The sequence below is a fragment of the Hyaena hyaena genome, unplaced genomic scaffold (assembly GCF_003009895.1).
Source record: "Hyaena hyaena isolate Hyena2069 unplaced genomic scaffold, ASM300989v1 scaffold_266, whole genome shotgun sequence".
NCBI lineage: Eukaryota > Metazoa > Chordata > Mammalia > Carnivora > Hyaenidae > Hyaena > Hyaena hyaena.
Window position 1 is genome coordinate 734,895 of NW_024080900.1, and position 23,662 is coordinate 758,556.

Sequence of the window (23,662 nt, forward strand, 5' to 3'; positions counted from 1 at the left end):
ATAAGCTTTCTGTAGTTTTCAGCGTAAGGATCTTATATGTAAGAGAATCACTGGGTTCTACTCCTGAAGCCAAGACTACATTGTATGTTAACTAACTTGAGTTTAAATAATAATAATCTTTTACAAAGATCATCTGGGGCACCTGGGTGGCTCTGTCGGTTAAGTGTCTGCTTCAGCTCAGGTCATGATCTCACCATTCCTGAGTTTGAGCCTCAAACTGGTCTGTGCTAACAGCTCAGAGCCTGAAGCCTGTTGCAGATTCTGTGTCTCCCTCTCTCTCTCTGCGTCTCCCCTACTTGCATCTGTCTCTTTTAAATATAAACATTAAAAATTTTCAATAAGATTAAACTACATTAAAATTAAAAAAAGAAAAAGATCATTTGCTCCAGTGGCCCTCAGTCCTACCCTTATACTGACGGGCTTGTTAAAAATGGCTGGGTACATAATTTCTGGGGTCCAGAGTAAAATGAAAATGCTGGCTCTATGTTCAAAAAGTAGGAAAAAAAATTACTTTAAAGGTACTAAAATAATATAAAGGTTTTTCCTTTTTACTATAGTCACCCCCCCCCTTCTGATTTGTCCTGGTAGGTTTTTTTCTTACATGCCTAATGTTATTCTAAATAAAGAAACATTTAAAACCATTTTTTAAAAGTGTGCTGAAACATTATTTTTGACCTAGACTAGTTCCCTAGTCCTTAGCTGGTGTTTATGAAGGAGTGGGGGCAGCAGGAGTGAGGAAGCTGGTGTCTAGTCCAGGTAGATACGGGACCCTATGCAGCACCTGATGATTCCCAAATGTGGCCACGGACCTTGTGCATCAGACTCGTTGACATGTGGAATAGCGTGAAACGAAAATATTGCGAAAATGTCCCTCTGAGAGGAGCTTTCAACACAGGCAGGTCCCTCAGCTGCTCTTAGCAGGTTTGGAAGCGATAGATGTGGGAAGGGCTGAGAATCTTCATTTTAAAGATTTCCCCAACCCAGATTTGGAGGGATAGGCGCTTACATTCACATGGTTGGTAGAATATATTTGGTGTGGCCTCTTTGGGGAGCAGTTTCGCAAAATCTTCAGCGCGTAATCGCTTTGACCTAGAAATACTGCTTTGAAGAATTTATCCTACCTATGCCAACTCATGCATTCAGAGAGACGCATTCACTGAGGCTCACTGCAACATTTCTTTTTTTTTTTCTTTTTCAGGAGAGAGAGAGAGCATGAGTGGGAGTGGGAGAGGGGCAGAGAAGAGAGAGAATCTTAATCAGGCTCCATGCTCAGTGTGGAGCCCAACTCAGGGCTCGATCTCATGACCATGAGATCATGACCTGAGTCAAAATCAAGAGTCAGATGCTTAAGTGACTAAGCCCTGCAACATTTCTTTAAAAAAATTTTTTTTTAACATTTATTTATTTTTGAGAGACAGCATGAGCAGGGAAGGGGCAGAGAGAGAAACACAGAATCTGAAGCAGGCTCCAGGCTCTGAGCTGTCAGCACAGAGCCCAACATGAGGCTCAAAAATGTGAGATCATGACCTGAGCTGAAGTCAGACACTTAACTGACTGAGCCACCCAGGCGCCCCATAACATTTCTTTTAATAAGAATTGATTACTAGATGGATGATGGGAAGGTACGGAGGTAGGTAGATAGGCAGATAGATGCCACACAACGGAATCACAGGTGGCTCTTACAGTTATTAGGTAAATCTATAGCCTTAATATGGAATAATCTTCAAGGTATATCATTAACTGAAAAAAATCAAATGCAAAATAGTGTTTCTAGCATGTAACCATTCATATAAGAAAAGATATGGTACATACACCTCTGATGCATAGGATATATCTAAAAAGTTACACAAGAAACTGGTAGATGTTGGCTGGCCCTAGGGAGGTGTGATGGGGGTCAGGACTGAGATAAAGTTAATTTTTCCTTTATACTAATAAGGGGTGAAGCACCCAGGTGACTCTGGGAGCCACTGCTCTAGTCCAGCTCCTCAATAGGAAAAACCAATCTTACATTCAATAATGTGTACTGACATACATGAACTAACGTCTTTCTCTGCTGGACCTTTACCAAACTTGGTCAAACTTCTAAGCTAGAAGCCCTGGGATATGTTTTCATTTGTGGAGAATTACAACCCATTCGTTCACTTGTCTATTCATGTATTTATATATCCAGTCTTCAGCAGAACTTAACTTAGCATGGTATTAGGTGCTATGAATATAGAGAGGAAAGACATGGGCCCTGCCTTCAAGTCTAATTGGAAAACAAACCAAGCCAACAGACAACAATAGTTGTGGGAATCACAGTGACAGAGGTAGCACAGGCTGCTGAGAGTCACTGTTCCTCTTCAGGGCCACCACATAATTCAGTCCATGGCCACATATGATGGCCACTGCCCCTTTGCCTTCATGGCATGTTGTATTCTGCCAACAGCCCTAATCTAGATTCACCTGTCGCTAGCTTCTGCAAAAAGATTCCCACCCTGTACGAAGGCCTGAGCGTGTGCTTCTCAAAGAGAGGTCCCCAGACCACTTGCAGCAGAATAAAACAGAAGACTGTTATGAAAGATGCCATTTCCTAAATTCCTAGACCTCTTGAGCCAGAATCGCCAGAAGCAGATGCCAGATTATTTTTTAAATGTGAGAATTATTGGTTTAGAGAAGCCAAATTATTTTGTACAGTTTTTGAAAGGGTCAAATTTGCTACAGACTTTTAAACAGGGCCCTCCAGAGGCTATCATTGAACTCTTCAGGTTTCCGTGGAAAAAATGAATTGGTAAGCCTTTGTTACAGGAAGATGCCTTTGATTTCAAAATTAATGTAGTTTGTGTGCTGGATATGTTTACTCAGGAAAGCTATTCCTGGAGTCTGTCTCAGGTCTTTGCCTTTCTTAATATAACCTTCTCTTTAATATAGTAATAGGCTGCTGATGTGGCCTTCAGATACATTTTAATGTTCTGCCAAGGGTGAGTGAGGGAGCAAAGCCATAAATCAAAATGGGCCTGATGCAAGCAGACCTTAAAATGTATCTCCAAGTGAGTTATAAGAAGCCAAAGTTATGAAGAAAGAGATAAAAGGAGAAAGGGCCAAGGCATATTTTATGAGTCTTTATATAAATCATCCCCTATCTCTAATTTATATACTGAACTGGTCCAAGATTCTTCATACAGAAGAATTCAAAGGCTGAAAAAAAAAAGTTTGCACAAGTATATTGTGGAACTTGTCCTACAAGAGAACAGGAGGCACTGGCAATCTGGAATCATGGCAGAATTATTACTACAAACATTTTATGTCAATGGTTAGTCCACCAAATGATCTAGACTATGCCCAAAATTGTATCAATTTAGTCAGGTGTTTTATCTGATGGCATCCTCAAGAAACTCAGTCTAATTAAAGAGATAAACAAGAAAACTAATCATTAAAAACTTAGCGTGATTAACTGTCAAGATAAAGGTATGTCATAAGATACTTCAAAGGGGGCGCTTGGGATCCAGTTGGGAAAAGCATGAGATGATTTATCCTAAAGGTCAAGTAAAGGCTACCCAAGTGAAAACATGGAGGAAGTGTCACCCAGGCAGACACCCAGCCTGGCCAAGATGCAGAGACATGTTATATTATACCCTTTAACTGCCTTTTGTTTTTAAGTAGAAAATTCTCTTTTGGATAAATTATATCACCTTTCAGGGAGAAAAGAAGACAGGTCTCCAAACTTCTGTACATATATCCTATTATATCATAACACTTCCAGGTACAGTGAAATGAAACCAAATGGTCAGGAAAGGAACTGGAATTCTAGTCTCTCACACATTATCTCATGTCAAGTCCTAATCTGACATAAAGCAGAGCATAAACAAAAGAACCACTGACTTCAGAAGATACACGCTTGGACCTAGTTTTCTTAAAGAATGAAGGAAACTGAATCTTGCCTGAATGCTCTATAGAACTTCCTAAATTCCCTAGATGTAGTCATCAGGCTTTCCCCCCATCTCTGATACCATTCTTCAAAAAACGAAGAGTAGGGTCCCAGCTTTCAGAGATTAATCACTAAGAGATGTCAGGTAAGTCTTTTCTTCTCTCCAGGCTTGCATTTAAAAATCTTCAAAACATAGGTATGGAGAAGGTGTTTTTTTCCCAGCTCCATATGGTTCTATAAATGAGAAGGGCCTCAACTGTGTGTTGCCTGAGAAGAAACAAAAGATATGGCCATCTTACTTCTCCAAATTATCAAAATATGATTTCATGGAGAATAAGAAGGTATTTATGAAAGGAAATACTGGTGTCAATGTCAATCAAATAGTCTCTCTAAAAACATGCATTCTTAAGCCTCGGTGAATCTGCCAGTAAACCCAATTTCCTTTCTTCCACTTCTTTTACACTCAAGGCTAACCAAGTGCTAAAATTGCAAGATCTCATCCTGTCTCTTCCACAAAGATCCTAGCATGTGTATAGCATTTGGGAATAGAATCTTAAGCAGAATTATAAAAGTAGAATACAGGGGGGCACCTGGATGTCTCAGTCGGTTAAGCTCCCAACTTTGATCTTGACTTGGGTCATGATCCTACAGTTCATGACTGAGCCCCACGTTGGGCTCTGTGCTGACAGCTGGAGCCTGCTTGGGACTTTTTCTCTCCCTCTCTCTCTGTCCTCCCCTCAAAAATAAATAAACTTAAAAAAAAAGATTCTCTCCATCTCCTTCTACCCTTCCCCCTGCCCCCTCCATTTGCACATTCTTTGTCTCTAAATAAATAAATAAATAGAAAAACAAAAATAGATATTATACCATTGCTGGAACTATCAGGTAATTTAATATAACTAAAATTAACATATTAAAGCCTTAATGAAAAAGGTGGATAACATGCATACATTATGGAGAATTCTAGCACAGAGAGGTAAACTATTAGAAAGAATCAAATAGAAATGCTAGAAAATTTTTCAAAACAGTAAAACAGATTAAGAATACCTTTAATGGACTCATCTGTAGACTCATCATATTTAAGGAGGGAATTACATTGCTTGTACATAACTCAAGAGGAAATTACCAAAACTAAAACATAAGGAGAAAAATAAAGGGGAAACCCCAGAAAAGAGAATTCAGAGAGTTGGGAAAAGTATCAAACAATCTAATGAAAGTGCAATTGGAATTTCAGAAAGAAAAAAGAGAGAAAATTCGGCATAGGCCATATTTGAAGAAATAATGGTTAAAGATTTCCCTAAATTAATGAAACAGGCCAAACCACAACTCCAAGAAACTCCTAGAACCTCAAGCAGGGTAAATTTACCAAAAAAGAAGAGGAAAAGGAGGAGGAGACAGAAAAAGAAGGAACACCTAACCACATTATATTCAAAGTGCTGAATACCAAATATAAAGGGAAAAGTTTGAGAAGGGAGCAAGAGAAAAATGTCATGTTAAATTCAGAAAGACAACTTTAAAAATATAGCAGACTTCATCAGAAAATATGAAAGCCAAAAGACAACGGTGTGAAATCTTTACACTTCTGAAGGAAAAAACTGCCAACCCAGAATTCTATATCCAGCAAAAATATCCTACAAAAAATGAAGAAGAAATATTTAAGACAAGCACTGAGAACATTTATTGCCACCATAATTGCACAATAAGAAGCAATAAACTCCTTCAAGTATAAGGAATTTAGTATCAACTTATATTTGAAACTTGGATCTTCATAAAGAAATGAAACCTCCAGAAATGGCTAAATTATAAAGATATGTAAAAGACATCTTTTTCATTTTTTAAATCACTCTAAAAGATAATTGAGTGTCTAATGCAAAAATAGGGGGTATCTGGGTGGCTCAGTTGGTTAAGCATCTGACTCTTGATTTCAGCTCAGGTCACGATCTCACAGTTCATGTTTTTGGGTCCTGCATCAGGCTCTGTGCTGGCAGCATGGAGCCTACTTGGGATTTTCTCTCTCTCTCATTCCCTCTCCCTGTATGCTCTCTAGTTCACATGTTCTTATTCTCTCTCTGTCTTTCAAAATAAATAAATAATCCTTAAAAAATAAATAAAGTAAAAATAGTAGCAATATATTGTATGTTTATAGCATATGTAAAACTAAAATGCACAACAGTAGTATAAAACATGAGAGACAATGATAGTGTTCTATTGTAAAGCTCTCACACTATGTGTGAAGTTAATCTATTATTTGAAGATAATGATTACTGAAAGATATATATTGTAAGCTCAAGGCAACAACTCATTTTTTAAAAAGAGAGGAGTAAATAATAAACCAATAGTGAAGGTAAAATGGAATTTTGAAAATAATGTAAAACAGAGCAGAAAACAGTAAAAAAAGAGAATAGAACACATGAAACAGAAAACAGCTAACAATATGATAGAAAAAGTGGAACTATATGCTATCTATAAGGAACTTACTTAACTCTAAAAATGTAAGAGTCAGATACTATCAGTAAAGTAAACTAGAACAAGGAATATTATCGGGAACAAGGGGTACATTACATAATGATAAAGGCATCAATTCATCAATAAGACGAAACAAGTACAAATGTGTATGCACCTAACAACAAAGCTTTAAAAAAAGAAAGCCCTGGGGGCTAGGTGGCTCAGTCAGTTAAACATCCGACTTCAGCTCAGGTCATGATCTCATGGTTCCTGGGTTTGAGCCCCGCATCGGACTCTGTGCTGACAGCTAGCTCTGAGCCTGGAGCCTGTTTTGGATTGTGTGTCTCCCTCTGTCTCTGGCCTTCCCCTGCTCAAGCTATCTCTCCTTCTCAGAAAAAAAAAAAAAAAAGTAAAAAAAGAAAGCCCTATAGCCTACAGATTACATTATCTGGCCAAAACATAAATAAATATATATAAATTATCAACCATTAACAGCATTTTTACACTTAAAATGCACTTCTAAATAGTTTTAAGATGAAGAGTTAATATTATGGGAAAATATAAAATAGGTACAAGTATAAGAAGTTGTTCAAGACTCCACCAGAAGCCTACTAGAACTGATCCAAGAATTCAGCCAAGTTGCAGGGTACAAAATCAACGTACAGAAATCGGTTGCATTTTTATACACCAACAATGAAGCAACAGAAAGAGAAATCAAGAAACTGATCCCATTCACAATTGCACAAAAAACCATAAAATACCTCGGAATAAACCTAACCAAGGATACAAGAGATCTGTATGATGAAAACTATAGAAAACTTATGAAGGAAATTGAAGAAGACACAAAGAAATGGAAAAACATTCCATGCTCATGGATTGGAAGAATAAATATAGTTAAGATGTCATTACTACCTAAAGCACTCTACACATTCAATGCAATTCCCATCAAAATTGCACCAGCATACTTCTCAAAACTAGAACAAACTATCCAAAAATTTGTATGGAACCACAAAAGACCTCGAATAGCCAAAGTAATCCTGAAAAATAAAACCAAAACGGGAGGGATCACCATCCCAGACTTTAGCCTCTACTACAAAGCTGTCATCCTCAAGACAGTATGGTATTGGCACAAAAACAGACACATAGACCAATGGAACAGAATTGAGAACTCAGAAGTGGACCCAAAAGTATACAGCCAACTGATCTTTGACAAAGCAGGAAAGAATATCCAATGGAAAAAAGACAGCCTTTTTAACAGATGGTGTTGGGAGAACTGAACAGCAATGTGAAAAAGATGAATCTGGACCACTTTCTCACACCACACACAAAAATAATTTCAAATGGATGAAAGACCTGAATGTGAGACAGGAAACTATCAACACCCTAGAGGAGAAATCAGGAAACAACCTCCTTGACCTCCACCGCAGCAACTTCTTACTTGACACATCCCCAAAAGCAAGGGAATCAAGAGCAAAAATAAATTGTTGGGACCTCATCAAGATTAAAAGCTTCTGCACAGCCAAGGAAACAACCCAGAAAATTAATAGGCAACCAACGGAATGGGAACAGATAGTTGCAAATGACATATCAGATAAAGGGTTAATATCCAGAATCTATAAGGAACTCACCAAACTACATGCCCGAAAAACAAACAACCCAGTGAAGAAATGGGCAGAAGATATGAACAGACACTTCTCCAAAGAGGACATCCAGATGGCCAACAGACACATGAAACGATGCTCAGCATCGCTCCTCATCAGGGAAATACAAATCAAAACCACACTGAGATACCACCTCACGCCAGTCAGAGTGGCTAAAATGAGCCAATCAGAGAACTCTAGATGCTGGCGAGGATGTGGAGAAACGGGCACCCTCCTACACTGTTGGTGGGAATGTAAACTGGTACAGCCCCTCTGGAAAACAGTGTGGAGGTTCCTCAGGAAACTAACAATAGAACTCCCCTATGACCCAGCAATAGCACTGCTAGGAATTTACCCAAGGGATACAGAAATGCTGAGGCATAGGAGCACATGTACCCCAATGTTCATAGCAGCGCTCTCCACAATAGCTAAAACATGGAAAGAGCCTAAGTGTCCATCAACAGATGAATGGATCAAGAAGATGTGGTTTATCTATACCATGGAATACTACATGGCAATGAGAAACAATGAAATCTGGCCATGTGTAGCTACATGGATGGACCTTGAGGGTGTTATGCTGAGCGAAATAAGTCAGGCAGAGAAGGACAAATATCATATGTGTGCACGTATAGGAGGACTAGGAGGAACTTAACAGAGGACCAATCGGGAGAAGAAGGGGGGAAATGGTGGGGGAAAGGGAGAGAGGCAAACCGTGAGAGACTCTTGAATGCTGACAAAAACTGAGGACTGATGGATGTGGGGGGGAGGGGGGGATGGGCATGGAGGAGGGCACTTGTGGGGATGAGCACTGGGTGTTATGTGGAAACTAATTTGACAATAAACTATTTGTAAAAAAATAAAATAAAATAAAATAAAAACACATTTTGGAAAAAAAAACAAACAAACAAACAAAAAAAAAACAATGACATGGATTTAATAGTATCTGTTTGTTGGCTTTGTTGTGAGAAATAAATCAGAAAATGCATATAAAAAAAAAAAAAGAAGTTGTTCAATGCCACTAAAATTGGAGTGAAATGTACCTAATTAAATTGATTCACTTTTTAAAAACATCAAACAATATGAAAAAGAAACTAAGACATAAAGAAAAAGTAAATCCTAAGAAAGAAATATGAGAGAAAGAAACATTATTATTTAAATATAAAATATGCAAAACTCTAGTAAGACTGATTGTAAAATAAAACTAAAAGCACAAACGGGCAGTATTAGTAGTAAAAAGGGAGAATTTATATTACAAGTCTAATATAAACATATATATCATAAGACAATGTCGTGAAAAACTTTGTGACAATATACTGAAAGCTTAAAAGAAATAATTTTCCAAAAGAAAAATGAGCATACTTGAATGTATTAATGCCATTTAAAAATGAATTGGTAATCAAAATCTGTTGCCTCAATTAATGGCAAGCTGATATGATTAGAGAGGCTAGCTTTATCAAACTCTCGAGGAATCACTATCTTATGCAATTTGTTTTAGAAGAAAAAGGGCAGGGGAGTATAAACTTGATAACAGAGGTAAATGAGAACAGTATAAGGAAAGTATATACCACCTTATGAACGGATGTAAAAATCCTAAATAGTACATTAGCAAATCAAATTTGTCAATCTATTGCCATGAAAAAAACAATAACAATGAATTAGTAATATACATCCCAGGAATCAAAAATGGTTGAGTTTCAGCCCCTAATCAGGCTCTGTGCTGACAGCTCAGAGCCTGGAACCTTGCTTCAGATTCTGTATCTCCCTCTCTCTCTGTGTTCCTTCCCTGCCCACACTCTGTCTCTCACTCTCTCTCAAAAATAAATAAACATTAAAAAAAAGAGAGAGAGAAAGGGTATCCAATGGGGGAAAAAAAAAAGACAGCCTCTTTAACAGAGAGTGATGGAATGGGAAAAGATAGTTGTAAATGACATATCAGATAAAGGGCTACTATCCAATATCTATAGGAACTCACCAAACTCCATACCCAAAAAACAAATAATCCAGTGAAGAAATGGGCAGAAGACATGAACAGACACTTCTCCAGAGAGGACATCCAGATGGCCAACAGACACATGAAATGATGTTCAGCGTCCCTCATCATCAGGGAAATACAAATCAAAACCACACAGAGATACCACCTCACACCGGTCAGAGTGGCTAAAATGAATTAGGAGATTCTAGATGCTGGTGAGGATGTGGAGAAACGGGCACTCTCCTACACTGTTGGTGGGAATGTAAACTGGTACAGCTGCTCTGGAAAACAGTATGGAGGTTCCTCAAAAAATTAACAACAGAACTCCCCTATGACCCAGCAATGGCACTTCTAGGAATGTACCCAAGGGATACAGGAGTGCTGATGCCTAGGGGCACATGTGCCCCAATGTTCATAGCAGCACTCTCAACAATAGCCAAAACATGGAAAGAGCCTACATGTCATCCATTCAGCTGATGAATGGATCAAGATGTGGTTTATCTATACAATGGAATACTACATGGCAATGAGGAACAATGAAATCTGGCCATTTGTAGCAACGTGGATGGAACTTGAGGGTGTTATGCTAACTGAAATAAGTCAGGCAGAGAAGGACAGATACCATATGTTTTCACTCATATGTGGAACAGGAGAAACTTAACAGAGGACCATGGGGGAGCAGAAGGGGAAAAATAGTTAAGGAGAGGGAAGGAGGCAAACCATAAGAGACTCTTAAATACAGAGAACAAACTGAGGGTTGATGGGGGTCAGGGAGAGGGGAAAAGAGGTGATAGGTATGGAGGAAGGCACTTGTTGGGATGAGCACTGGGTATTATATGGAAACCAACTTGACAATAAACTATAAAAGAAAAAAAGCTTTTAAAAAAAAAAAAGAAAGAAAAGAAGTGCACAGGGACAAAATCCAAGAAAAATGTTAACAACGAGGTAGAAGAACCTGGAAACACAACAAAACAATGAAGTTACAGCAATAATGTCAGGATGGTAAAGGAAGAGATGAATTAGAACCATGGAGCTAAATGGAGAGCTGAGAAACACAGGCGCACATATACGGAAATGTGACATGAGCAAAGTGTTACTACATAGCAACAGGGGAAAGATGGACAATTTCGTAAATGTGGAAACCATGGGCTATTCATATGGGAGGAAAATCAAATGATTCCACTCTGAGAGATGAAGACCACATCCAGGTAAATTAAGGGCTGGGATATGAAAAAGAAGCTTTAATACTTAGAGGAACAGAGAGAAAATGCCTCTAGGACCTCCAACATGAAGGATATCTTAAAGTAGAGCCAAAAGGCACAAATCTTAAAGGTAAAGGTGACAAACTTGGTATTAAAATATAAAATTTCTGCTCAAGAAAGGACTGTGTATGCAAAAGTTAAAAAGCGAATCACAGAGGCTCCTGGGTGGCTCAGTCGGTTAAGCATCAGACTTCGGCTCAGGTTTATGAGTCCAAGCCCCGCGTCGGGCTCTGTGCTGACAGCTCAGAGCCTGGAGCCTGCTTCAGATTCTGTGTCTGTCTCTCTCTCTGCCCCTCCCCTGCTCACACTTTCTCTGTCTCTCTCTCAACAATAAACATTAAAAAAATTTTTTTTTAATTAAAAAAAAAAACAACAACAGTGAATGACAAACTGTCAGACCCAGGAGGAAGCTAAGGAGACATGACTGACCATTAAGTGCGATGTGGTGTCATGGATGGACCCTGGAACAGAGAAAGAACAGTGTGTGGAAGGAAATCCAAGGAAAGCACGGACTTTACTGATAACATCCCGATCCTGGTTTATCAACTGTAAACAAAGTGCCATTGTGTTATAAGATATTAGAACAAAACCAACAAGGCCTGGGGTGTATGAAACTGCACTATCTCTGCAATTTTTCTGTGAAACTAAACCTGTTCAAAAATGAAAAGTCTCTTTTTAAAAAACACAGAAAAATTTCAAACATATCATTGACCACTGGTTTTTACATATGAATGTAAAGAACTCATGCACTGTGGACTGAGTGTGTGGGTCCCCCCCAAATCCATATGTTGAAACCTAATCCCCAGTATGACGGTATTAGGAGGTGGAGCCTTTGAGAGGAATTAGGTCGTGAGAGTCACGAAGGGGATTAGTGACTTTGTCAAAGGGGCCTGAGAAAGCTCCCTCTGTGTTTCTCCTTGGGAGCCCATGGCAAGCAGACGGCCACCTACAAACCAGGGAGAGAACCTTCACCAGCCGCGGCATCTGCCCGTGGCTTCACCTTGAACTTCCAGTCTCCAGAACTGGGAGAAATAAGTTTCTGTTGTTTATAAGCCACCCACTCTGTGGCATTTTGCTACAGCAGCCTGAACAGACTCAGACATCATGCAAGTTAATATGAAAATGATTATCCAACGAATGAAATAAACAAAGGCCATGAACACATGTAGAAGAAGAAACCTGAAGAGCCAAGAGACACAGGAAAAGATACTCCATCTCACTAGGACTAGAAAATGCCAATGAAATGACAGAGAGATACCACAACATATGCCTCAATCCCACAAACAAATGGAGAATGAGCCCAGATGTAGAGAACCAGGTGCAGTCATGCTGCTTGGTGGGAAGTGTGGTTATTACAAGCCTCGTAGAGACCAGTGTGGCTGTGAGGCTGAAGGTGCTCATGTCCTTCCATCCAGCAATTCCACCTCTAGGTATACAGGTGAGGAAACGTCTTCCGCAAGGACACATATACTCGAAACTACAAATGTCCATCCAAAGAAGAACAGACAAAGGGGATCCTGGGTGGCTCGGTCAGTTGAGCATCTGACTCTTGATTTTGGCTCAGGTCCTGATCCCAGGGTCGCAGGATCGAGCCCTGTGTCCATGCTGAGTGTGGAGCCTGCTTAAGATTCTCTCTCTCCCTCTGCCCCTCCCCTGCTCACATGTGCACATGTGTGAGTGCTCTCTCTCAGAAAAAAGTAAATAAACGAATAAATAAAACACAACTGCATTATGGAATGGTCACATAGTGAAATTTAAATTAACGAAACTGAGTTATGTTGCTATATTAACCAATGCAGAGTAATCTTCAAAACCCTAATTTTATACAAAAAACAAGTTGCAAAATTTATAGTATATAACACAGTATGATATTTATCTAAACTTTAATTTTTTTTAATGTTTTATTTACTTCTGAGAGAGAGAGACACAGCGTGAGCAGGGAAGGGTCAGAGAGAGAGGGAGACACAGAATCTGAAACAGGCTCCAGGCTCTGAGCTGGCTGTCAGCACAGAGCCCGTCACAGGGCTCGAACCCACGAACTGTGAGATCATGACCTGAGCCGAAGTCAGACAACCAACTGAGCCACCCAAGTGCCCCTATCTAAACTTTAAACCACAAAAAAGAATACTGTACAATGTTTATGGATATATAAACACATGGAGAAAACATAAAAACACTCATGAATGTAAAACACCAAATTTATCACAATGGGGATCATGGAGCACCTGGGTGGCTCAGTTGGTTGAATGTCTGACTTTGGATCAGGTCATAATCTCGCAGTTTGTGGGCTCAAGCCCTGCATCAGGCTCTGTGCTGACAGCTCAGAGCCTGGAGACTGCCTTGGATTCTGTGTCTCCCTCTCTCCCTGCCCTCCCCTGCTTGTGCTCGCTCTCTCTCTCTCTCTCTCTCTCTCCCTCACCCCCCTCTCAAAAATAAATAAGCATTTAAAATTTTTTTAAAAAAATTATGGTGATTGTCATGCTTTGGGGGGGAGAGGAATCACATCAAAGGACACAGAGTGAATAATATTTAATCTATTTTAAAATCTGAAGTAAATATAGCCGAGTTTATGATTTTATAATGTCAGGTGCTCTGCATAGGGTTGTTGGTATTATTCTCGATTCTCCACGCATTTGATGTACTTCACAATGGAATGAAAAAGAAAGGAGACAGAACAATTGTTATTTGCAGATGATGAGATCATATAACAATAACAAAGGGAAACTGTGAAGACTAATAAAAGAGCTTAGTTAGATACCAAATAAACACCCCAAAATCAATAGGATTTCTATTTATTTGCAATAACCTGGGTAAATGTTTGATGGGGAGAAAGCAAGCCCATTTTCAGAAGCCAATTAAGTTATAAAATATCCTGGAAGAGTCTCCACAAAGAACTAGGCAGGACCTACATTAAATTGCAAAATTTTACTGAGTGATTTTTTTCAACTCTGAACCACAATGTATGTCATATACATATGTATGTATACGTATGTTGCTCGGATATGGAATTGGAGGCTTACACAGGTCAGAGAGGGTTCAGCTCGTCTCTGGTGTGCAGAGACTTGGAACCCTGTCCCTTAAGCTACTTCCTCAGACCTAGAAGCCAGAAGGTGCACTTACACATTTACTACCCTTGGCAGCTGCATGGACCTTCACTCCCCTGAAGCGGACCCATTGCAGCTGGAGACGTTTCTTATTCCTGCCTTACCACAAGGAGCTTTGAACAGTGTGGGTAACACCTCAGTGTGACACGTGACACTAACCGCCTCCTGCTAGGCTGCCCACCTTATTTCAGAGCTCGGTCCCCTAGCCTTCCGTAAGAACACCGTAAGATGGCGGTAGGGAAAATCTGCTGTGAGATGGCCAGTAAGAAAACACTCGTTAATGACGAATGCGGAAGTAGCAGGCTATAAACATCCCTCTGCTGATGCTCAGGGCTCAGACCTCTGGAAAGTGATCTCCTCTGAGCCCACCGGTGTAAAATAAACCTCCCGCCTTCCAAGATCTCCGAGTGCTGCTCGGAGTGATCCAGGCCAGATTCTTCTGCCGGGTGATCCAGGCCAGATTCCGTAACAATGGTATCTCATTGTGGCTCTGATTTGTATCTCCCTGTCGATGAGTGATGTTGAGCATCTCTTCATGAGTCTGTTAGCCATCCGGATGCCTTCTTTGGAAAAATGTCTGTTCATGTTTTCTGCCCATTTTTTCACTGGATTATTTGGTTTTGGGTGTTGAGTTTGATAGCTTTTCTCCCATTTTTTCCCCCGGCTTGATTGTCTTGTGTAATCCCCTTTCCCCGTTCTAACCCTCCCAGAAAGGAGACCTGCCAAGCAGAAATTCCTTCCCAAGCAGAGAGGGCAAGTTAATTAATTAATTAGTTTACACATTGTCTGGGACAAAATGCTATCCTGCTTTCAATGAACAATATGAGAAGCCTGGCCTGACATTTTGGCTCAGGGTTTCGAATATGAACTTTTTCTCTTGCCTTTCTTGCACTTTCCAAAAGCTCATGAGTTCTACAGCAAAAGCCGTGTGAGAACTCAGAGCCACCTGATCCCATTAGATGCACCAGGAGGCTGCAGATGGTAGTTGGGGAACGGGACCAAACTAATCTGTGTACTTTGGTTTCTTCTTGGTGCCAAAGATGGTCTTTCAGCAGGATGAAGTTCAGGTTTTAAGAGGTTCTCTTTTATTGACAAAGCCTGTGGGTTTCCCCCAGGCATGGCAGTCTATAAGGTAAATAATTTCTATCTAAATTTTAGATTAGCAAAATGTGGATAAAATCAGCAAGGTGCAGATTGAAGTGCCTCACAGTTAACCTATCCAAAGAGGCTTGGGGTTTTCAAAGATGAGGTGTTTTCTACCCTGTGACCAGCAGGTGGCAGCAAAACTCAAGAAAAGAAACCCGTGTTCTGCTTGTTTCAAGGTTCCTAATCCTCCAAGTTAAAAAACACCCTTTTTATTCAATTTGCTGGGAGTAAAAATTATGGGCTTCACATGATAGTGGGTGTACTTTTAGGATCCACTGGTTAAAAAACATAAATGACAAGTTAAAAGTAATTCATTGCTCCTTTTAAAGGAATTTATATTTTAATAATTACACAAAAATAGCCACAGGCTCTTGAAATGTAGAAGTATGGCAGCATATGTGTGGAATATTTGCATCCATTCTCAGACCCTTGGCAATAACTGTGTGGTCCCCTAGGGTCCTGGGTCCACAGGAGACCACCGCTTTCAAGAACCCTTGCTTGCTCTTCACCCCCACCCAGAAGCTTGACAAGTTTCCAGAGGCTGAGAGAGGTTAAAAGAAGAGAGTGGATCAGAAGTTCCCATTTTCTGTGTAGCTAAGTCTAAGAACTCCAAACCCAGCCTGTTGCAAGCCATGAGGATTCTGGCATGGCAATGAACTTTTTAATGCAGAAGACACCATGTAGCACAGGGGGTCTGTGCAGGAATGGAGAGTTTCCCTGTGCAACCTTGAGTTGTCAAGGGTATGGGATTCGAGTGTGAATGTTCTATGTACATGAGCTGTGTGATTTGGGTGAGCTACTCAGCCTCTCTGAGCTTCTGTATCCCCAAGCATAACCCTTGCCTCCTGGAGGGTTCCGTCATTCTTGTGAGGATTAAATGCAATAGTCAGGGGTCCCTGGGTGGCTCAGTCAGTTAAGGGTCCAACTTAGGCCCAGGTCATCATCTCATGGCTCATGAGTTCAAGCCCCATGTCAGGCTCTGTGCTGACGGCTCAGATCCTGGAGCCTGCTTCAGATTCTGTGTCTCCCTCTCTCTCTGCCCCTCCCCTACTCATGCTCTCTCTCTCTCTCTCTTAAAAATAAACATTGAACAATAATAATAATAATAAGTAAATAATTAAATGCAATAGTCTATATAATGCACGTAAGGCAGCTGCTGGCACATAGAAGTGCTTTATAATGTTGGCTACCTGGTTATGATTATAAGCCTCATTATCCATGCCATACTATCATTATTATTACTAATATCACAACAGAGTATCAATGAACATTGGAGACTTCATAACTGATGTCTTTTTTACTGACTCAGTCTGTGCAGGGAATGGTGTCAATTCATGGGTGACATACGGCAATCCCTACTGTTCCTTACTGTCCAATGTTTCCGAAGAGTTCTTATAAAGCAACAGCAACATTTCTTCCTTGGAAACATCAGCACAAAATCCCCTGACTTAACCCCAAAGAGCCCCAAGAGTGAGAAATCCTGAGCCAACTGCCGCCCATCTCTGCTAGCTGCCATTGAGCTGGTGGCCACTCTCAGCTGATTTCAATGACTGAAGTGTCTGCATAGAGGCTGTGTGCACATGTGGGCAATGAAGCTGTAGATGTTCGTGACTGGGCTTCCTCATTTAAACAAACATCATCTTTGAGGCGCCTGGGTGGCCATCAGGTTGAACAGCCAACTCCTGATTTTGGCTCAGGTCATGATCCCAAGGTCATGAGATTGAGCCCTGGGGTGGGCTCTGTGCTAAGCATGGAGCCTGCTTGAGCTTTTCTTTGTTTTATTTTCTTAAGGATTTTTTTTTTAAGTTTATTTATTTTGAGAGAGACAGAGACAGAGTCGGGGAGGGACAGAGAGAGAGGGAAAGAGAGAATCCCAAGCAGGCTCTGCGCTGCAGTGCAGAGCCTGACATGGGGCTCAAACTCACGAAACTGTGAGATCATGATCTGAGCTGAAACCAAGAGTTAGACACTTAATTGACTGAGCCATCCAGGCGCCCAAGATTTTCTCTGTCTTTCTCTACCCCTCCTCTTATATATTTGTAGAAATAACATTCCCCCTTTTATCTCACACTCTCTGTCTCATCCTAAGTAACAGTGAATGTTCGCTAAGGGACAGCCCATCAGAGCAATACAAACTGGTCTGCGGAAGACACGCTCCTGTCCCCCCTGGACTTCACCCAGATGGAGGCTCCTCTCCTACTGTGGCTGACTGATGGCCAGGGCCACTTCTGTCAGACAGTTAGCTGGGCACAGGGGCTGTGGGAGACCATGCACTGTAGGGGAGAATTCTTGCTGTTAAACCTCATACGGAGGTGGTAAATATGGAGGCGTTTAATTCACTGATGCTGAATTACCTGCTTATTTCTGGTGCCACCATGCAGCCTGACTGGGTGAGCTTGCGAAGTGCAGTTCAGGAAGGGAAACAGGAGTAAATGTTCAGCCTAGTGAATAATGTAGTCTGGGGTCACCTTTAATGTACTGGCCCAACCCATTTGGGGGCCTGAAGAGACCAGCCTCAAAGAGGCATTCTAAAAGCCCAGCGGGGTGGGGGGTGGGAGGGCTGTCCATGTCACGGGTCCCAGGAAAGAATTAAAAGGGATTGATGAGACAGCCCTGCAATGATGTGGACTCTTCCAATATACCACTGACTTTGCCCCAGTGGACAATGCTCTTTACGGCAGTGGGCCATGCAGACCAACAGTTGGACATAATATTAGATGAAAAACTCATATAAGATAGTATTATACCAGTATCCAGATTTGCTTCTAGAGAACTTCCAAAATCAAAGAAAAACCTCAAAGCCAGGCATTGGTTTGGCATAGGGATCTCAACCCTCTGGGCCTTCTCTCTAGGCAGGCGTGGGTAAGGGGCCACAGCCCTGTGGGCATGTCCATTAAAGGTGTGAGATCTTGAGGAAAATGGTCCAATTGCCTCTCCTCAGTCAAACATCCCCATCCTTGGATGAACCAGCACTAGCCAGGAGATGAGGGAGGACTGGAGGCCAGCACCACACGGAGCCTCAGGACGCCTCACTGCATCTCCAGCAACAGTGTTGTGATGCTGTGGTACTACAATAGCCTAAGAGCTCGTTCACCTGCCATATTGAATTCTCTTTCCAATGGCCCCTCTCCCAAGAACAGTCCCCATGGACTGTCACCCTGATCCGGGGAAAGCCTATGGTCTCTCACTTACTTGTCATTCACAAGTTTCCCGCGTCGGTGAATCTGATTCTCCATCGTGAAGTTGATGGTGGCGCCGTACACATTCTCACCCACAAACGTCTTCACTTTGGACTTGTAGTCTACGTCTTGGAAATGCCGGATCATATCAGGGAACCAAACCGTCAGTCCATAGTAGCTGTAACACAGAAGACAGCATATTTAGGCAAAACACGCTTCATTCTTTCATGATCAGAGTCTGCATCCCTAGGCTGGTGTCAATCCAGCTCATTTTAAATGCATGAATACGGTTCATTATTAGAAACTCTAATATTATCACTCATCATATGGACAGATCTAAGGAAAAATATCAGAACCGTCTCCATAGATGCTGAAAAGTCCCTTGATTTTTTAAAAGATTTCATCCCTGATTTAAAGCACACTAATAGATTGGGAACAGGCAGGCACTCCCTTAACATATATGAAAATACACATCTCAGTTTGAAAAAGAAATGGTAAAGGCATTCCCACTAACGTCAGAAGCAAGACTGGGACACTGATTATCACCACCACTACTTAACACCACATCGTAGGGCTTAGCCAACTCAGGCAGGAGAGAAGACAGGAAATTAAAACTGTGAAGCAAGAAGTAAGACTATCTCCATTTCCAGATGATACAACTTTATACCCACAAAACTCAAGATCGCCAACCCGCAAAACTGGCCGCTAAATATTTTTCAAAGATGCACAACCCCATTCGTAACAAAAATGCAAATGAGGGGCGCCTGGGTGGCTTAGTCGGTTAAGCGTCCGACTTTCACTTGGGTCATGATCTCGCGGTTCGTGGGTTCGAGCCCCGCGTCAGGCTCTGTGCTGACTGCCAGCTCAGAGCCTGGAGCCTGTTTCAGTCTGTGACTCCCTCTCTCTCTGACCTCCCCTGCTCATGCTGTCTCTATCTCTCTCCTAGAAATAAATAAAACATTAAAAAAAAAAAAAAAATTTAAAAAAAAAAAAAAATGCAAATGAAAGCCTCAGCATTATCATTGTCAACCACCAGATTCTCAAAAGCCTGGAGTTTGCCAAAACCCTGTTACTGAGGGTACAGGTAAGCAGGTGCTCTCATGCATCAGGGGGGAGACTGGTCCATGTCTAAAAAAAGTTAGTGATGGATTCACCCCTTTGACTCCATAATCCCATGTCTAGATACCTATTCCATCGATCAGCTTGCCCAAGTATAAAGTAGCCTGCAAGCACAATTGCTCAGTGTGGTCTCATTTATGATAGCCCAAGTCTGAAGACTTCCCAAGGGTCTAGCACTAAGGCCCTAGTTGAATAAAGTGTGGCGCTACCCTGTGTTCTGTGCACGTGTACTACGCGTGAGGAAAACCTCAACTTACTGAGACAATAGCTTTATTGAATATAATGTTGAGTGTGAAAAGCAGATGTAGAATATGTCTTCCTTTGAATAAGGAAACGAGAAAAAAATAAGAATGTGAAACTATGTATATACCTCTCTGTTGCTTCAGCATTTGAAATGCATTACCTATTCAACAGAACTAAATCACATATAAGTAAATAAAATAAGACCTATTTTAGAGCTATCAGAGAACTGAACCCCAGTATCTACTATCTCTGGCTTCTGAAATGTTTCCTTCTCATTTAGACAGAGGAAATGGTGGGGAATAGGTCTGGCTTCCTCTCTGGCTTTATGTATTCGGGTCCCCATGAATTGAGAGAGGTATTGAGAGGTATTGAGATATTGAGAGAAAGTAGGTCTCTCCATGTTCTTCCAGGAATCAAAGAGACCAATAGACCCTATTTAATCTCCTTTGGGCACAAGTGGTGGTGAACAAAGCAATTTCACAGACAGAAGCTTAAAACCTCATTGAAAGTTCTTTGCTGATAACAGCAATTTATTGAGCACTTATTACATGCCAGAAATGACTGCAAGCACTTTCTATATACAGTAAATAGCCTCATAACACAGTAAATAGCTGGAGTGGCATAAAGAGGGTCATTATATTTGGAAGGGCATGAAATGACAGGGGTGAAAACCTATCAGTTAAGATGAGCCAGCTAATCACCAATCCCATTACATTCGATTTTCCTTACTGGGGGGGCGGGGGGGCACATCACTGCAATCACTGCAGTGTCTCGCTCTTTTATCTATTTAATAATCACAGTGCAACTGACGGCTGCCTACTCAGCCCTCATTCCCTGCTTCTTCCTCAAGAACAGAAACTAGATTTTGCTTCAGCAGCAACGGTATCTTTAGCTCAGAGGTCAATCCTGACTCGTCTGAAATGCCTGGGAAATCACATCTCCTTTGCCAGTGATTCGTTCGGCACTAGGTGTGTGACACACATCTGGCTAGTATAACAGAGAGAAAGGCTGCTGGGGAGGGGGTGCTCTTGAGAAAGCTTTCCTTGCTGTTAAAAAGAGAAGCTCGGGGGCGCCTGGGGGGCTCAGTAGGTTAAGTGTCTGACTTCAGCTCAGGTCATGATCTTACAGTTCATGGGTTCGAGCCCCACATTGGGCTCTGTGCTGAGAGCTCAGGGCCTGAAGCCTGCTTTGGACTCTGAGTCTCCTCCTCTCTCTCCCCTCCCCTGCTCACACTCTCTCTCTCAAAAATAAATAAGCATTAAAAAAACTTAAAAATAAATAAAAGGATAAGCTCAGACAGAGGCAGTCTCTTCCTCCTTGGAACATTTTCCCATCGGTGTTTTTGTTTGTTTGTTTTCTTTTAAAATTTTTAATGTTTTGTTTTGTTTTGTTTTGTTTTGTTTTTGAGAGAGAGCATGAGCAGAGGAGGGGCAGAGAGAGGGAGACACAATCCAAAGCAGGCTCCAGGCCCTAAGCAATCGGCACAGAGCCCGACGCAGGGCTCGAACTCACAAACTGCGAAATCACAACCTGAGCCGAAGTTGGATGCTTAACCAACTGAACCACCCAGGCGCCCCTCCGCTCCACTGTTGATGGGATGCCAAGAAGAGCTCAGGCATCTGGCCATCACCTGGAGAGCTATAGCCTGAGACTGAAACAAAGGATAAGACATGTCCTTATTGTAGAAGCCACTAGACTGGGTTGCCTGTTACTTGCAACCAAAAGCATCCAGACCCCATGTGTTAGAATGAATTGTAACCTTTGGTTTATAGATGAGGCACTTGCACAGGGAAATGAATGAGGTTGAGTAAGCCAGCATTTACCTTAAAGCCATGGTGAACCAGACCACAGCCAGAATCAGCGTGTTCATCCTGTAGGGCCCCATCACACAGTACATAGCATTATCCCAGACCTGTAACCCACACAGAGAAAGGTTATTAAAGCAAGGGACGTGAGACTTGGAAGAGCCCGTTTGCAAGATGTTCTGATAAATTCCCTAGGAATCCACGAGAGAACGGGCAACCATGGTCTCCCAGAGGCAGCAATGCTGTTCAAATAACAAAGAGAGCTTCTTCTCTCCTTACTGCTGGCCTCAGCCTCCCACACAGCAGCCCTGGAGCGTCTTCCCTGGGAACACGACAATACTGCACACAGGCCCTCAAAAGCACACTGAGCCGGGATTCCAAGACACTGAGTCACCTTGAGTAGTGAGTTCTGCCCTCTGTCTGTGGGAGTGGCTGATATTCCCAACACTTAACAGCCATTCAAAACGAAGGTCATCAGCTACCTCAGTGTTTGACCGCTGACTTGCCTAGAGGAGTCACTTCTCCAGAGAAATGGCCTTGCCCTTCATAGAGACTTTCTCAGAAATCTCCAACAGACTCAAGGAACGATCTATTTCGCTCACTCCTGTCTTCCTCCGGCTTATGTAAAAAGAAGATGCTAGAGAGAAGGATGTTTACTAAGAGGAGACATTGCACCTGCATTCAAAATCTCTTCCTTGGGGAGGAAGAGCAAAGAAAAGACACTAAGGTTTAGAGAGTTTGTGGCTCAAGTCACACAGCAAGTGAGAAGCAGCCACGGGCTATGTCCCAAATGTCCCCGTCCAAGGTACTTCCTCTCCACCACACTGTCCTGGGTTGATGGGGGTGTTCAGGGTCTTTATCCTTCATCCACTGAAGTTACAGCTTGCCACATGGACTGCCTCTCATCTCCTTCATGTTCCCAATCATACCTGCTTGAACGTGGTCTTGAACCTGACCAGCCAGCGCTGGTACCAAGTTCCTGTTGAACTTTGGATCTCAATGAATTCATCCATTTGCTTGGGAGTTTTGATGTGGGACACCTGCAAAACAAAGATGGTGGACAGAATCTTAACCCCATTTTATGTCAAACTTTTCTTTTCTTTTTTTTTTTAAAATGTTTTATTTATTTCTAGGAGAGAGAGACAGCGTGAGCAGGGGAGGGTCAGAGAGAGAGGGAGTCACAGACTGAAACAGGCTCCAGGCTCTGAGCTGGCAGTCAGCACAGAGCCTGACGGGGGGCTCGAACCCACGAACCGCGAGATCATGACCTAAGCGAAAGTCGGACGCTTAACCGACTAAGCCACCCAGGCACCCCATGTCAAACTTCAATGTTTCATTTAGTGTAACTGATTTATGTAAGTTATGAAAGGCTATAGGAGCCCTTGATGACCCTCGAGTTCAGTGATTCTTAATCAAAGATGTACATGGCCTCTGTTTGGACTCTTTCTCAGGCAGATATGTCCTACCACAGACAAGATGAACCCATCTTTTCACTAGATCATGCTTTTGAGAAATTTATATTCATCAGACATAATACACTGACTTCCCATCTATATCTGATTTGCCTACAGTAGAGTGACTCCACCTTGAAATTCAGAAATCAATCCTTAATAGGTATTAACTATTAACATCACAGAAGTCTAGAACCCATGTAAGCAATGGTGTGTGTGTGTTGGGGGAGAGGTCACTTTTTAAGATTTTTTTTTATTTTTTTAATTTCATTTATTTATTTTGAGAAAGAGAGAGTGTGAGAGAGAGGCAGAGAGAGACAATCCCAAGCAGATTCTGTACTGTCAGTGCAGAGCCAAATACAGGGCTCCATCTCATGAACTGTGAGATC

The 23,662-nt window shown here is 41.6% G+C and overlaps 1 protein-coding gene across 1 annotated transcript in view; it reads right to left on the bottom strand.

Annotated features, from left to right (window-relative positions):
• The window catches only part of SV2B (synaptic vesicle glycoprotein 2B), an 83,920-nt gene that overhangs the window by 14,718 nt on the left and 45,540 nt on the right, over positions 1 to 23,662 (bottom strand). Inside the window, exons 6-8 of the mRNA XM_039245763.1 lie at positions 22,752 to 22,862; positions 21,841 to 21,929; positions 18,669 to 18,833 (exon numbers count right to left, since the gene is read on the bottom strand). Coding sequence (XP_039101694.1) covers positions 18,669 to 18,833; positions 21,841 to 21,929; positions 22,752 to 22,862 — 365 coding nt within the window. The remainder of the gene's footprint in view (positions 1 to 18,668; positions 18,834 to 21,840; positions 21,930 to 22,751; positions 22,863 to 23,662) is intronic.